Here is a 16,009-nt window from a genome sequence, read left to right on the forward strand (position 1 = left end):
TAAATATTATTGAAATTACTGTATTGAAAATATAAATTATATATTTTCATTTTTTATTTCATTTTAATATACTTTGCATACTTAGTGAAATTTTACTAATCTATATATATATATAAATAAATATGCATATATTTGCATTTTACACACACACACACACATATATATATATATATATATATATATATATATATATATTTATTTATTTATTTATTTATTTATTTATATATTTATAAAATGCAAATATATGCATAGACAATGGGCTACAAAATCATTTTAAATTATTTTAATGATTTGCATTGGTCTGATTTGTGTCCATACTTAATTATTGCAGTGTTTCTTCATTTTTGCCGTTTCGGCTGCCTTTGTCTCTTCCCTTCATCAGGCAAACTACGTCCAGCCGATCGTAGCCGTGAAGCTGCTGCTGATGGAGGACGACTATAACTCTGAGCTCAGCATCGAGTGTAAGGTGGAGGGTTCGGACCTGCTCAACAACAACGAGCGCGACAAGTTCCTGGGCCGCGTCATCTTCCGTGTCAAAGTGACCAAGTAGCCTGGATCATTTCCCAGAGACGCACGATGTCAGTTCCTCTCACATGAATCCTTCTCATGTCCATCACGTCCAATTCACACACCTCGTCCCCTGTGTAGTGTCCTACCAAGCGCAGTACGAATGCTTGTCTAGGGTGCAGTTCAGAACTCGTCCTGGATTGAAGTGTAGCTGGATGCACATAGACCCTCGCTGGCCCTGCGTTACGGACCGGTCAGCGATGGAAAAGTGCACGTGTGTTAAGGTTAATTAAGATTTCAGGACTTATTTCTCATAATTCATCGATTCACCCATTTGTCATAAAACAAGCCAATGGAAATAAAATGTAAAGGTAAAAACAAGACGCATACGTTCTCCTCCGATGCCTCGTCATTCGAGAGAAGCTAGAGTCATCGTGTAGTCAGTATAGGGACCTGTAAATAGATGCATAAACACCTGGATGTGGTCTGCTCCCCTCATAGTACTGTTTAGCCTGCTGTGTGTGTGTGTGTGTGTGTGTGATGTGAAGCCTCTATGTACATATTTAATGGATTTTAAACACTCTTTTTCTTTGTCATTGCTCCCACGTCGTCTGACTGCTGTAAGAAATCAAGAGTATGAAATTATATAATAGCTGTAATTTAAGATTATTGAGAAATTAAAATAAATAAATAAATAAATAGAGGAGGGGGAAACGCCAAAAAACATCTATATATTGAACCTGGTTTGAAATCATCTGAGGGAAAGGATTTTTTTAAACCTCTGCAGAAACGGTTCTTTGTGCAGATGCCTTGCGATCTGTATGAGTTTAAAAATCTTGAAATAAAAGTGATTTTAAACAAAGATTCGTGTGGAGTGCTTTCTTCAACTCTTATTTCGAATGCATAGAAACACATTGTGAATATCAGTCATTTTGTGAAATGTTTATTACAATGAACAAAAACTAAAAAGTAATTAAACTTTCCGATTTTAATATATTGTAAAATGTACTTTATTCCAGTGATAAAGCCGTCTTCAGTGTCACATGATCTTCAGAAATCATTCTAATATGCTGATTTGCTTCTCAAGAAACCTTTCTGATTATTATCAATATTGGGAAGATTTCTTCACTTCATATTTTTGTGGAAACTATGATTAATCATTATGACTGACTATGGAAAACTTCATCTATTTGCACCTATTTGTAAAGATTAAATATATGGATATATCAAACAATCTATATACTTGATTTATTTTGGAAATATTTTTAATCTGCTCAAAATGTGAGTAATATTAACTGTAGGTATACCACTGTTAGACTAAAATGTTTGACAGAATAACCAAGGAATTTAGATGAAAACCTTTATTTTGTGGAAAATAGTGATCAATATTAGAGGACAGTAACCAATGTAGATTACAACTAAAATTTTGTAACTAAAAAATATATGTAAAACTAAAAGACATGCCTTTTTTCACTGTAACCCTGCAATAATAATAGAAATCACCTATCTGGAATGACAAGCTTCTCCTGCAGGGTTTCGGTCACCTTAGAGCGGCCGCCATCTTACAAGCTCAGCGGAAATTAGAGGAATGCTGTCAACTGAATAGTGTTTGTCTTATAATTAAGGAAATTAGCAGACCCCCAAAAGTGTGTGGTGGGTTTAGTGGGGGGTAATTGAGAATGAATGGTGGAAGGCTCTAGCTTGATATGACTGGTTCTGATTGGCTGTGATTGGTTCGTGTGATAAATCCTGCCTTTTGTGTTCATGTGCGTTCTGCATTCAGGAATCAGTCTGAATGAACAATATAATGACATAATGGGAAGACTCATTTAAAAAAGAAAGTAAACTGCTCACTTATAACCACTTTGTTACGTCAAAATAAGTCTTAAAAATGTCTTGAAAACATGATCTGTGGGAGTTTTGAGTAATCTTTAACGTAAATTTAAAGTAAATCTCTTCATTTGTGACCAATATTTACTGAACTTTGATGACTGATGATTTGAAAAATAAAAAAATAGTTAAAAGTTAACTTAATATCAATTATATATTATTTAAATTGCTATTGCCTGGAGTTGTCATTTTGGAATAAATGTAAAACGGTGAGATTCATGCATGACTTTAATAAATATTATATTGTTTGCATTATTTTTGATAGTGTAAGCAATATTTATTGAAGCAAGAATTTAAATGAATTCATGAATTTACATTTGATTAAAAAAAAAAAAAAAACTGACTTGTAGGTATCTGTAAATCTTCCGTAATTTGGATCAGAGTTCTTTTTCAAATATCTCATTTAAGGTTTTTTTTTTTTTTTTATACAGAGCTTCCGAATACAATTAATTCATGAAATATGCATAAAAACTGCCCTTCTACTCCTGTTAGTGTAACTTTAAATAGGACTAAGCAGTGACTTTAAATTTAGGAAATTGTAGGTTGATCTCCACTGTGTGTGTGTGTGTGTGTGTGTGAGAGAGTGGTGTACGGTATATGCATATAGTAATTGTTTTGTAATGTATTTACTTCCACTTTTTATCAATTTAATGCATCCTTGTTATTTTTTTATTTGAGTTCATTTAAAACTATGGAAGCTTAATTAATTTAAAAGTTAATTGATTTACTTAATTTAAAAGTATCCAAGACTCATAAAAGTATTAGTTTCTTAAAATAAACACTCTTAAAAGCAATAGAAAAAATTATTATCTGCTATACTTGATATACATTATTACACACACACACACACACACACACACACACACACACACACACATAATATACAAACCCGATTCCAAGTTGGGACACTGTACAGATTTTGAGTAAAAAAGGAATGGAATAATTTACAAATCCCATAAACCTATATTTTATTCACAATAGAATATAGATAACATCAAATGTTGAAAGTGAGACTTTTTGAAATGTCATGCCAAATATTGGCTCATTTTGGATTTCATGAGAGCTACACATTCCACAAATGTTGGGACAGTTAGCAATAAGAGGCCAGAGAAGTTCAATCTACACATAAGGAACAGCTGGAGGACCAGTTTGCAACTTATTATGTCAATTGGGAACATGATTGGGTATAAAAAGAGCCTCTCAGAGTGGCAGTATCTCTCAGAAGTCAAGATGGGCAGAGGATCACCAATCCCCCAATGCTTCGGCGAAAAATAGTGGAGCAATATTAGAAAGTAGTTTCTCAGAGAAAAACTGATAAGAGTTTGAAGTTATCATCATCTACAGTGCATAATATCATCCAAAGATTCAGAGAATTTGGAACAATCTCTGTGTGTAAGGGTCAAGGCCGGAAAACCATACTGGATGCCCGTGATCTTCAGCCCTTAGACGGCACTGCATCACATACAGGAATGCTACTGTAATGGAAATCACAACATGGGCTCAGGAATACTTCCAGAAAACATTGTTGGTGAACACAATCCACTGTGTCATTCGCCGTTGCCGGCTAAAACTCTTTAGGTCAAAAAAGAAGCTATATCTAAACATGATCCAGAAGCGCAGGCGTTTTCTCTGGGCTAAGGCTCATTTAAAATGCACTGTGGCAAAGTGGAAAACTGTTCTGTGGTCAGACGAATCAAAATTTGAAGTTCTTTTTGGAAAACTGGGATGTCATGTCATCCGGACTAAAGAGGACAAGGACGACCCAAGTTGTTTTCAGCGCTCAGTTCAGAAGCTGCATCTCTGATGGTATGGGGTTGCATGAGTACATGTGGCATGGGCAGCTTACACATCTGGAAAGGCACCATCAATGCTGAAAGGTAAATCCAAATTCTAGAACAACATATGCTCCAAATCCAGACGTCGTATCTTTCAGGGAAGACCTTGCATTTTCCAACAGGACAATGCCAGACCACATACTGCATCAGTTACAACATCATGGCTGCATAGAAGAAGGATTCTGGTACTGAAATGACCAGCCTGCAGTCCAGTTCTTTTACCCATAGAAAACATTTGGTGCATCATAAAGAGGAAGATGCGACAAAGAAGACCTAAGACAGTTGAGCAGCCAGAAGCCTGTATTAGACAAGAATGGGACAACATTCCTATTCCTTAACTTGAGCAGCTTGTCTCCTCAGTCCCCAGACGTTTGCAGACTGTTATAAAAAGAAGAGGGGATGACACACAGTGGTAAACATGGCCTTGTCCCAACTTTTTTGAGATGTGTTGATGCCATGAAATTTAAAATCAACTTATTTTTCCCTTAAAATGATACATTTTCTCAGTTTAAACAGTTGATATGTCATCTATGTTGTATTCTGAATAAAATACTGACATTTGAAACTTCCACATCATTGCATTCTGTTTTTATTCACAATTTGTACAGTGTCCCAACTTTTTTGGAATCGGGTTTGTATAATTCTGTATATACACAATTATATAGCAGATTTTTAAATTTTATTTTATATTTTATAATTTTAACTAATATGTATGTCAGACTTCTAGTCCACATGATGGATTCAGTCGTTTTCTTTATACAGTAGTTTATTATACAAATATTTTGTCTGTAGCGCCTTTAGATTCGAAGCATCTGTCAGCTGTTCAGTAATGCTAGAGACAGAAACACGTTTTAATGTCTCCCTCTAGTGTCAGTAATACACATTACATGATTCAGTGACAGCAGGGTTTTCTCTAAACTAATCCAGAAACAGGATCTCTGAATACACTTAAGAGTTAAGAGCACACCAAGACTATCGCTGTTTATGTGGTCTCAAAGACCACAAGATTTAGCTCAAAGTGATTCTCTCTCTCTCTCTCTCTCTCTCTCTCTCTCTCTCTCACACACACACACACACACACACACACACACACACACACACACACACACACACACACACACACACGCAATGCATGAAATATTAAATGAAAATAACTGTAAAAATTTTTAAAACAACACTGCTGTTACTGCAGCTATCAAACACCATAAATTCTATGAAAAAAAAAAATTCGACATTTCATTGGTAGTGCTGTGATTCTTGTTCCTGAGCAAACTTTGTGATCTGATCGTCAGTTATGTCGACAAACATGTGACTGCTCCTGTGTGTTGACACTTGAGAAGCACAAAGAAAGAGAGTTTAAATCTGAATTCCTTCTGACTCCACATTGGCTGTCATGCCTGTAATCTGTTCTTGATAGCAGAAGCATTAACACTCAGGTCAAGAGCAGAAATCAGAGGTTGAGAGAAGAAGTGGAATGACCAAGTGGCTGGAGAGTGTGATGATAAATGGCCTTTTCCTCTGAAGGTAATCTGGAACCACTCAGAGATTGTACTGCTTTGGGAAAGCTGGTCCTGCTCAGCACAGATGGATAAATATCATGTAAACACCTTTACAAACCCACGGGAAAAAACAAAACAAAACAAACATCTGAACAAAGAACAAGCTTTTACAGTTACAACATCCAGAACTATTCTTAATGAAGAATTAGATAAATGTTTTACAAGTAACAACTACAACTAGTTAAGAGGTAAGTAAAGTTTAATGACAAACTTCGATGTTGGCTTGATAAAGCTAGGTCTGAAAGTTTAAGATAACTGAAAAGTTTAAGTTTTGAAGCTGTTACTTTGAGAAGTCAGTGAAGTTAATAAAATGATACTAACATGATTTATACATTGCTAGTAGCATGTTTCTAGTATGCTTAGCAAATTGCTAGCATGTTTTAGCATGCTGATAGTATTATTTAACACATTGCTAGCATGTATTTAGCATGATTTAGTCTGACCAGGCAGAAAAGATATAACAGCCCATTTTAGAAGAGGTCTGAGCTGAATATGGTGGTCAAAGTTTAAATTACAGCAGCAGCAGCTTAAACAGTTGGCTTTGATAACTAAAGATATAAGAACAGTTTGCTATTTGATCTATATAGCGGCTAAAAATAGTTAGAATTATGCAAACCGTTAAATAGTCAATATAACCAGCCTGATCTCACAATCAAAACGTACATATTTTGACGTAAAGTAAAACTGTCCAATACATATGTGCCTTTACGTATTTATAGTATATTTTACGTATTATGTGGACGTAATTACAGGTTCGATACGTATTTAAATTTACATAAAAACAACCTCAAATACGTATAAATATAACGTGTTCTCTGACCAGTCAGTTATCCATAGAAATTTGCTCATGAAGCTGCTTTTCAATGCGTATCTGCTTAATTTAATACTTATATTTTCCCTTTTTATAATTTTTTTTTGATAAATGTAAGAACCCTAAACCCCACCCGAACTAAACCTACCCATTTTATACAGAATGTTAAAAGAATAAAACATAAAACAGAAATGTGTAGGAAAATGACAATTTAAGTAAAAATATAACATTAAAACGATATTTTGAGCCACTAACGTTAATTCTACACCTACCCCTAAACCTACCCATAACCATTTCTTAAAATTACATAACGTTACTGTTATAAATAAACGAATAACAGACAAACAAACGTAACATTAATCATTTATTTTTTTGCAAAAATATCAAAAGTGGTACCAAAAGTAGTTCAAATTATAATGAGTTCCAGTCGCAGTCCTCTCTGGAGGTAATAGTTTTTATAGGGTACAGAGCAGAATTTATTTTATTAATCCATGAAATTATGAATTAGTGATGTCCGATTCGTGAACGAATCATTCAATTTAACCGGTTCTTCTTAGTGAACCGGTTGAACCAGTTCACCAAATCGAACTGAATCGTTTGAAACGGTTCACGTCTCCAATAAGCATTAATCCACAAATTACTTAAGCTGTTAACGTGACTGACACTCCCTCTGAGTCAGAATAAACCAATATCCTGGAGAAATTCATGTACTCAAACATTACACTGACTGAACTGCTGTGAAGAGAGAACTGAAGATGAACACCGAGCAGAGCCAGATGACGAACGAACACGCCCACTGCTGGAGCAGTTCTCGTTCTCGGGTCAAGAACCGGTTGCATCGGTCTTCGGATCACCAGTACACTGAACCGAAAACCGCTTATATATATATATATATATATTTTTTTTTAAGATGAATGTTTCTAATCTGTATATTGTAGATAATGTATAGGCCAAAGGGGTTTTCAGGGAAGTTGGACAATAATCAAGACTCTAAAGACTCTATGTTTAATAGGAATAAGGGATGATTTATGAAATATCTGTACTGTATTTATAGTTAATGATGACACATTCACAAATTGAGTTTGTAGTAAACAGAATATGAACAGGAGTAGAGCAGCTGATGATACTGAACTGCAGCACGTGGCGGTTAGAGCGATTCTCGTTCTCGAGTCAAGAACCGGTTGCATCCGTTTTCGGATCATCAGTACACTGAAAACGTTTCTTTCAGACGCGTCCGATTTGAGAACCGAAGAGCTGATTGTACTGCGCATGCGTGATTCAGCGTGAAGTCGACTGACTCACAGAGCGTCTGAACCGAACTGATTCTTTTGGTGATTGATTCTGAACTGATTCTTGTGCTAATGTTATGAGCACAACTGAGGGCTTGGATGAAGGGCAATCTGGAGAAACGTAAGTTCATTTAATAACAAATACATCGCAATGGATTATGTATAGTAAGTGGATCATGGTTTCTGTGCTGGTGACACCTAATTTATTTACTTTATATTTTCAAGACTTAAATCCTTGTATGCACATTATTGCTGTTACTGTATTTGGGTGCGTTGTTGCAAAACTCAAATGTAAACTTTTCATGATTATGAGGTTTTTAACTGACTAAAGTTATGATTACTGACTTTATATATTTGAATTTTTGATAGACGTGACGCCATTATGTCATCGCCAATGACGTCATTACGTCGAGCGTAAAAGAACCGCTGAACCGTTTTTTTCAGCTGGTTTATTGAATCGAACCGTCCGAAAGAACCGGTTCGCGGAAAAGAATCGAACTTCCCATCACTATTGTGAATCTGTCTTCTCTACGTGAAGGCGCAATACTCATTTCAAATGTCTATCAACTGAAACACGGCATGTCGCAATCTGTGACGAATTAGGTGAGAACCAATGAGCGTTCGATATCAGTGCCGTAAACCATGTCGTAACGTTTCTCGAGGGTGGCGCACTGGTGCTATTTTCAAATTCGAATCATAACGAGCGCGGGCTTTGACTGTGACGGTAGCTGTTGCTGAGAATGAAGATGAAGATTTATATTGATAAAGGGCTGAATTTGGATCTGTTCCTTGCAAACAAATAAAATGGATGTGATTTGTAATTTTATGCTGTGCTTTTGTGTATCTATGGTTGTATTGTCAGTCACTGGATAGGAGAAAATCGCACAGCAAAATATTACTAAATGGTTAAACAATTACAGAAATTGTATTCATTTTAAGGTTTCAAAGAGTAGTCTCGTTTAACATTATTTAATCCCCCGAAACAAGTTTGCAGCATGCACAGAACTGTTATTTCCTATTAAGTAGATGAGTAAACTTCTTTCAATAAATTCAAATAAAAACGTGTTGATATGACAATTAAATACAACAGATTTAAATCATTAAAGTCACGATTTTAATATTAATACATGGGAATTCATATACATTCACACTTTACGTTAGATTATTTACGTTTTTTAGCTGCTAATACGTAAGTATTTGTACGTTTTACTGCTATAAATACGTAAAAGTTGTACATTTTTATGTGCATGAAAACGTAAGTAAATACGTGTGGTAGAACCACACTTTACGTAAAAATACACACGTATTCTCATGAGATCACGTTGATATAACAACTTATTAGAGTTAAAACTATTATGACTGCTTGTTAATCAGTAATGTGTAAAGAATTTTGAAGTTTAAGAGGTTATACAGAACTATGAGATAACTAAAACTGTTAGTTAACTCTTCATAACAAGTATTTAGAACTGTAGAGAACTATTAGAAAAGTTAACTATAGTTTAAATATACCTAGTTAAATCTAGAACTATTTTGAAGTTTAGTTAGAATAATTTTAGTTATTCTATATAACAACTAAAGAATAGTTAGAAATACAGAATTATGAAAACTGTTAAATATAACAAGTTGTTAGAACTATTAGCTAAATTTCTTAATCATTTTGTATAACAAAGAAAAGTTATAAAGAACATCTCGGATCGCTGCTGTTCCTAGTCAACCCACTCAGTGACCTTTGGATAACACTGGAAAAGTCTCTGGGATGGCTTCAAAGAGAGTGCACCATTGTAGAAATGGCAGAGTAGGATCTGCCAAGGGAAAACACAGGCTTAAAGCTAAACCGTGGAAGAATACACAATAAAGGTCACTACATATGAGCACCCAGCCTAACACCGGTTTTCAAGAATACAACAAGCGAAGGACTTGCACCAGAGGCTCTGCCACTTCTGGCTTTTGTTGGTGTTGGAGAAACTTAACAAGGTTTGCCCAATATGGAACTCTCTGGAGCAAAACAAAAAAATAGCATACACTGTGATGCAGCATATGAAGCACACAAGCCGGGCCTCTCGGTGCTTCTATCCAGTTGAGGTGAAAACTCAGGAGGATAAAAGTTCAACTTGAAGGCTATAAAATCTGTCTAACGTGTCGGGTGTCGCCCAACCTTCAGCTTTACAAATATCTGTCAACGAGGGGCCACGTGTCAGTGCCCAGGAGGATTCAACACTTCTGGTATAATGAGCTAGCAACCTACATGGGTAGGGCACATCCTGAACTTGGTAAGCCAATACAGTGGCCATCCTCTGCTTGGAGACAGCTTTTCCCTTCTGCTACCCTCTGTAACAGACAAAGAGCTGGTCTGAGGTCCAGAAGCTTTGAGTTAGGTCCACGTACAGTCACAGAGCGTAGATGGGACAGAGCAAAGCCAGGGCTGGGTCCGCCACCTCTTTGGGCAGTGGTTGCAGGTTCATCACCTGATCCCTGAAGGGAGTGGTTGGTATCTTGGCCATGTAGCAGAGTCGAGGTCTCAGGATTACATGGGATCATGTAATCCACCAGGGCCAAGTCCCAAGAGGGTATGGAGGGAGGACGAGGATGATTCAATCTTCTCGTCACCTAAAGAACCTGACAAACAGGTTGTGCTTCCCTATCGCCTTACCTCCTATGGAGTCATGGTATGCAGAAATTGCAGCAGTATGAACTTAGAGTGTGGAGGAAGACAGCCTTTGCTCCCCCTCCTGCTGCAGAATGGAAAGCACAGCGCTGATCAAACAGTTCCGGGGGTCTTCTTGGTGAGAAGAACACCACTTAAGCGGTGGCAGATGCATGGGGCGCTCTCAGTGACGAGCCGACTGAGGTGCTTCAGCCAGCAGATGGGTGGATGCAGCACTCCACCGGGTCAGGATGTGTTTGATGGCCTCATTCTGCTTCTGTGCATCCAAGAACTGCTGAGCAAAGCTCCCAACTTCTTTGCCAAGGAGGCCGGTCTGGGACATGGGGGAGTACAGGAATCGGATCTTGTTGACATCCCTCATGTTAGTCGGACACAGCCAGAAATGGTATTCCTGGACCACCAGCATGTACGTACATAACTCAACCCAGCCGTGACCTTTGTCGGTTGGAGCACAAGGTCAGTTGAAGTGTGCAGCTTCTGTAGAACCACTGGGTTGTGATCACCCTTATGCAGCCCTGGATGAGGACAGCAGGGGACAGAAGCAAAGCAAGTTAAGTAAGTCAGAAATAATGGAAGAGGCATCAACATCGTTTCACTGTCAAAAAAAATTCCATTTATTAAATTAATGATATTTGGTCTCAACAACAATTTAAGAACAAGCAAGTTTATATTTGTGGTTAATTATGCAAAATCAAAAACTATGCTGATGCACCTGTTAGAGTGTAGGGTAACTTGGACCTGACCAAATGATTGGGATGAAATTAGCATCTGAGTGGATGAATTGTGCAATGACATCCATGGCTCCAGATAAAACAAAACAGCAACTGGCACTTCATTAAAAAGTGTACTAAATCACATGGCAGCAGAAGGCATTTTGTAAAAGGCCAGTCAGAATACACTCAGAGTGTTGTTAACGCATAGTCTGAAGAGATCGAAACAACTGCTATAGTATTTTGAACACTGTACAAAAAGGCAAAACCCTATAGATCTGCCCAAGGATTTGAACACGAATGTAGTGTGTGCCAATATACAGGAACACGGTCGCCATGATTTTGCCAAGTAAGACAAGTTCCTCGATCAACATATTTTGATGATCCTGGATCAACATTACTGTCCAGAAATATAGACTTAACCCAGACCCTACCCCTAAACCTAACCCTACCCCTAATTTTTTCTTAAAATCAGAGGGAAATGATAAGTGAATAACAACGGTGTAGAAGCATCTAACCCTGACTGTAAGCCTAAAACTGACATTTCTTGAAAACTTATCCCTCAAATCTGATTGGTTGATTTGTATGTTGTTCCAGGATCAACAAGGATTTTGTTCCAGGAACATGTTGTACTTGGTGAAATCACACTCACCTCAGGAACACACCTCAACTGAAATAAGATATAAATTGTTAAAAAAAATTGTGTAAAGTGCCCCCAAAATTAGCCTTATTGACAAGGTAATAAGTATAAGCAAGAAAACTGCCCTTATCATTTACAGGAGACTCCATTCACAAAAAATGGACACGCCTGCCAATATATTTGTGGATCTAGTGGAACTGCATGATTTAAGTGCAGATGAAATTGTTTATAGCCTACTTTCCAGTCTAGAGAGACACAACTTTACAAAGGAATTCCTCTCCAAGCAACTGATTGGCATAACAACTGATGCTCAGTGAAGTTTGGACATAAATTGGGGTATTAGCAAGAACGCAGGCCCTATTCACTTGAGCTTGCTGTGAGTGATATGCACAAAGCAATTGGAGCAATTGATCATTTCAAAATCCTCATTTATAAACTTCACTCACTCTATCGCACATCAGAGTGTGCAGAAAGTCTAGACATCCAGCTGTGCAAAATTGGGAGAATTCTAGACACTTGGTTGGTCGCATCAAACTTCAGAACGGTTGAGGCTGTGTGGAACAATGACCCTGCTCTCTATAAGCACTTCAGCAAAGCAGCTGCTGATGCCTTACCTGACATTGTGACCCGGATCACTTACACTTGTCTCATCACGAGTTCAAACAAAAACTTTTTTTAAGGAAAATTAATTTATGAAGTCAGCTTGTGATGTTCTCCTAAATATTTCAGTTGTATTGACATTTCAACATTCAAGATGTCTTTGAGAAACAAGTGAATGCAACTAGAGAAAGAGAACTGCAGAAGTGGTGTCATGAGTCTGGGCCCTGAATTTCTCCCTCTCTCCACCACCTCACTCATTCACTCATTACACTCGCCCTCAGCTGTTCCCCATTGTCAAAGACTATATATTCTCCTTGCACTCACCACTCTGCCTGGCTGAATTAATAGTTTAATCTTTTGGATACATGCACTATGTTGTCGTTTAATGTATCCCATTCCCGAACCTGTTTTGTTTTGCCTTGTTGTCCTTTTTGTTTATTAAAGAGAGGTTTTACCTGCAATTGGACCCAGACCCTGTTTTTCCACGGTGCCTCATTATCACACTATGACAGAATTCAGCCAGCAAACATGGGTCCAGTAGGGAAGTTTCTCAACATCTGCCAGGGACACTGGAGCATAGAGGATTATGCCAGGGTCTTTGTTGGAGCAGCTCGCCAGAAGGCTACAAAGAAGACCTGCCTCATGGTCTTTTTCTGGGGAGGCCTAGCTGAGCCCTTCAAGTCCCTTACTGGCACCCCGAGGAGTCACTGGAGGAATATGTTAACCTGGCTCTGCATTTGAGTGGCTCAGCCTTCAGGGAGGAGTTCCCACATAGCAACATTGTGTCGGCCCAGATCCGGCCCACATCTGGCACCCGTGGAAAGATGATCTGGCCCACATGCAGCGTGGAATGATGGCACTTGGGCAGACCGCTCCTGTTTGCCAGATTTGAGCCACAAGCAGGCCATAGCAATGCCACATTTCAGCCAAGAGTAAAGAAATTAACCAGAACTGGACCGTATCTGAGCCACAAAATCTGTTTATATATTAAATATGAATTTCAGCCTTAATAAGCCTGTTAACAAGCAGAATCACTGAAGTAAAGAAAATAACAGAGAAAGAGATAAACAGAAACACAAGAACTACAACTGACTTCAGCCACAACCTTAGATGAAATCAATTGAAGATAAAAGAAGACATTAAATCTCTGGAGATCTCACCAGAGGAGGATTAAACAACTCCACAAACTGCATTAACAGCTTCACTTATTACTAACCAGACTGACTTTATTTCTGTTGGACATCTACAAAAGTTTTATTGAGAATTAAGAAAGGTTTAACTCTAATGTGTGTCACCATAACAGTGATTAGCGTTTCCATTAGTTGAACTCTTAACTCTTATTTTATCTTTAGTCTTTTTTAGCTGCTGCGATGGTGTGTTTGTTAAACGCATTTGCGGCATCAAAGAAAGCTAAAGAAAATTTAGGTCAGGTGATGGTGGTTATCAGTTGATTTTATAATCCTCATGAAACAGGCTGATTTGCTAATTTTTTTTAAATCTAGCAATTGTTTCATTAATATATTCACATCACAAACCATGTGTTTCTCCAGCATGAGGTCAAGCAACATTACAACAATCAGAAGTTTTTAACTATTATGAAGAATTCAATCTATGATGCCACACACAGACATCAACAATCAGCACATGAAACTCAACAATGGTGACAATCAAATGTACCTTGCTGCAATGCATGCTGGGTATTAGCATAGTACAAAACTCCCAGCATGCATTGCAACATGAATAAATTATGCAGCTGAATTGTCCTATTATTTTGTTTAATTCTAAATATTTGCTTATATTTTGCTGTTGTTTTTGTTGTGACAGTTACTTTTTCAGTGAAGTTCTGAATTGATCAGTTTATCTAAATATTTTTTGATTGTCACCATTATTGAGATTCATGTGCTGATTGTTTGTATCTGTGTGTGTCAGCATAGGTTAAGTTTTTTAAACTCATGTTTGTTAAAAGATTTTAACTGATTGTTATAATACTCCTGGATATAATGCGGCAGAAACACAGGGTTTGTAATATGAATGTATTACTGGAACGACATAACTGTTCGATTAAAAAAAAACATCAATGAACCAGTGTACGTCATGACGATTAAAACACCATCAACAGATAACAGCCGACACTTGATATCATGTCACTCTAGCTTTCTTTGAAGCTGCAAATGTGTTTAACAAACACACTGTCACAGCAGCCAAAAAAGACAAACTATATAATAAGAGTTAAGAGCCCAACTAATGGAAACACTAATCACTGTTATGGTGAAACACATTAGAGTTAAACCTCTGTTAATTCTCAAAAAAAACTTTTGTAGATGTCTAACATAAATAAAGTCAATCTGGTTAGTAATAAGAGAAGCTGGTAAAGCTGTTTGTGGAGTAGTTTAATCCTCCTATGCTGAGATCTTGAGAGATTTCATGTCTTTTTTTATCTTCAGTTGATTTCATCTAAGGTTGTGGCTGAAGTCAGTTGTAGTTCTTGAGTTTCTGCTCTTCTGTTTTTCTGTTCTCTTCTTTCCTTCAGTCATTCTGCTTGTTAACAGGCTTATTAAGGCTGAAATTACTTCATATTTAATACACACAAATTTTGTGGCTCAGATAAGGTCCAGTTCTGGTTAATTTCTTTACTCTTGGCTGACATATGGCATTGCTATGGCCTGCTTGTGGCTCAGTTCTGGCAAACAGGAGCGGTCCGCCCAAGCGCCATCATTCCACGCTACATGTGGGCCAGATCATCTTTCCATGGGTGCCAGATGTGGGCCGGATCTGGGCCGACACAATGTTGCTATCTGGGTTAGATGCGGAGCCTGCTCACAGTTCTCCCGAAACGGCAATCCAAAGGGCAACAGAGGCCTCATCATCCAGACCCTGTACCTCACGCCCATTTCTGTAGCATCCCAGGCTTATATGCAGCCTGGAGGAACCCCCGCTGATGTCGGTGTGAGTGGCATGGTCTGCTCACGGTCCTCCTGAGGCGACAGTTACTGCTACGTGTGTTGGTTGCATATCAGTGTCATTTAATAATCCAATAACTAATGTACACTTCTGGTTTAAATTGCTCAGTGGTGGTCCAAACAGGCATAGAAATAGCAGGGATGAAATTGTCTTTATGTTAATGTGCATATCAAGTTCATATGATAGAAGCCTCATCGCATTCTTTTCTGGAGATGGGAATTGTGTTGATGCACTTTAAAATGTTTTTAAGTTCATTTGAGACCTGTTGTCCAGGGACTCATCTTCACTTTCCCAGAATAATGGCCCGGTGTTTTCAGGCCAGTATTGGGGGTACAGCACTTTCAGTTCATCAATCATCTTGCTGTATCTGTCTGTGTTTTCTTGTATTTGTCCACCTATACACAGTAAACGTTCCTCTTTATTCCTTGCAATAGCCTTGAAAAATTCCTTCTGATCGATCAGTCTGTCACTGGATTTTTCCGCATTCAGTGTGACACCTTGGAATCATTTTTCTTGTATTGCGCTCTGGCTTACTGCTGTGT

At 37.7% G+C, this 16,009-nt stretch overlaps 1 protein-coding gene across 1 annotated transcript in view; it reads left to right on the top strand.

The window, feature by feature from the left end:
- Positions 1-1,369, top strand: part of LOC132122977 (sodium/potassium-transporting ATPase subunit beta-3-like) — a 28,076-nt gene extending 26,707 nt beyond the window's left edge. The window contains exon 7 of the mRNA XM_059533516.1: positions 383-1,369. Coding sequence (XP_059389499.1) covers positions 383-550 — 168 coding nt within the window. The 3' untranslated portion in view covers positions 551-1,369. The remainder of the gene's footprint in view (positions 1-382) is intronic.
- Positions 1,370-16,009: the final 14,640 nt, after the last annotated feature.

Source organism: Carassius carassius, chromosome 41, assembly GCF_963082965.1.
Source record: "Carassius carassius chromosome 41, fCarCar2.1, whole genome shotgun sequence".
Taxonomy (NCBI): Eukaryota; Metazoa; Chordata; class Actinopteri; order Cypriniformes; family Cyprinidae; genus Carassius; species Carassius carassius.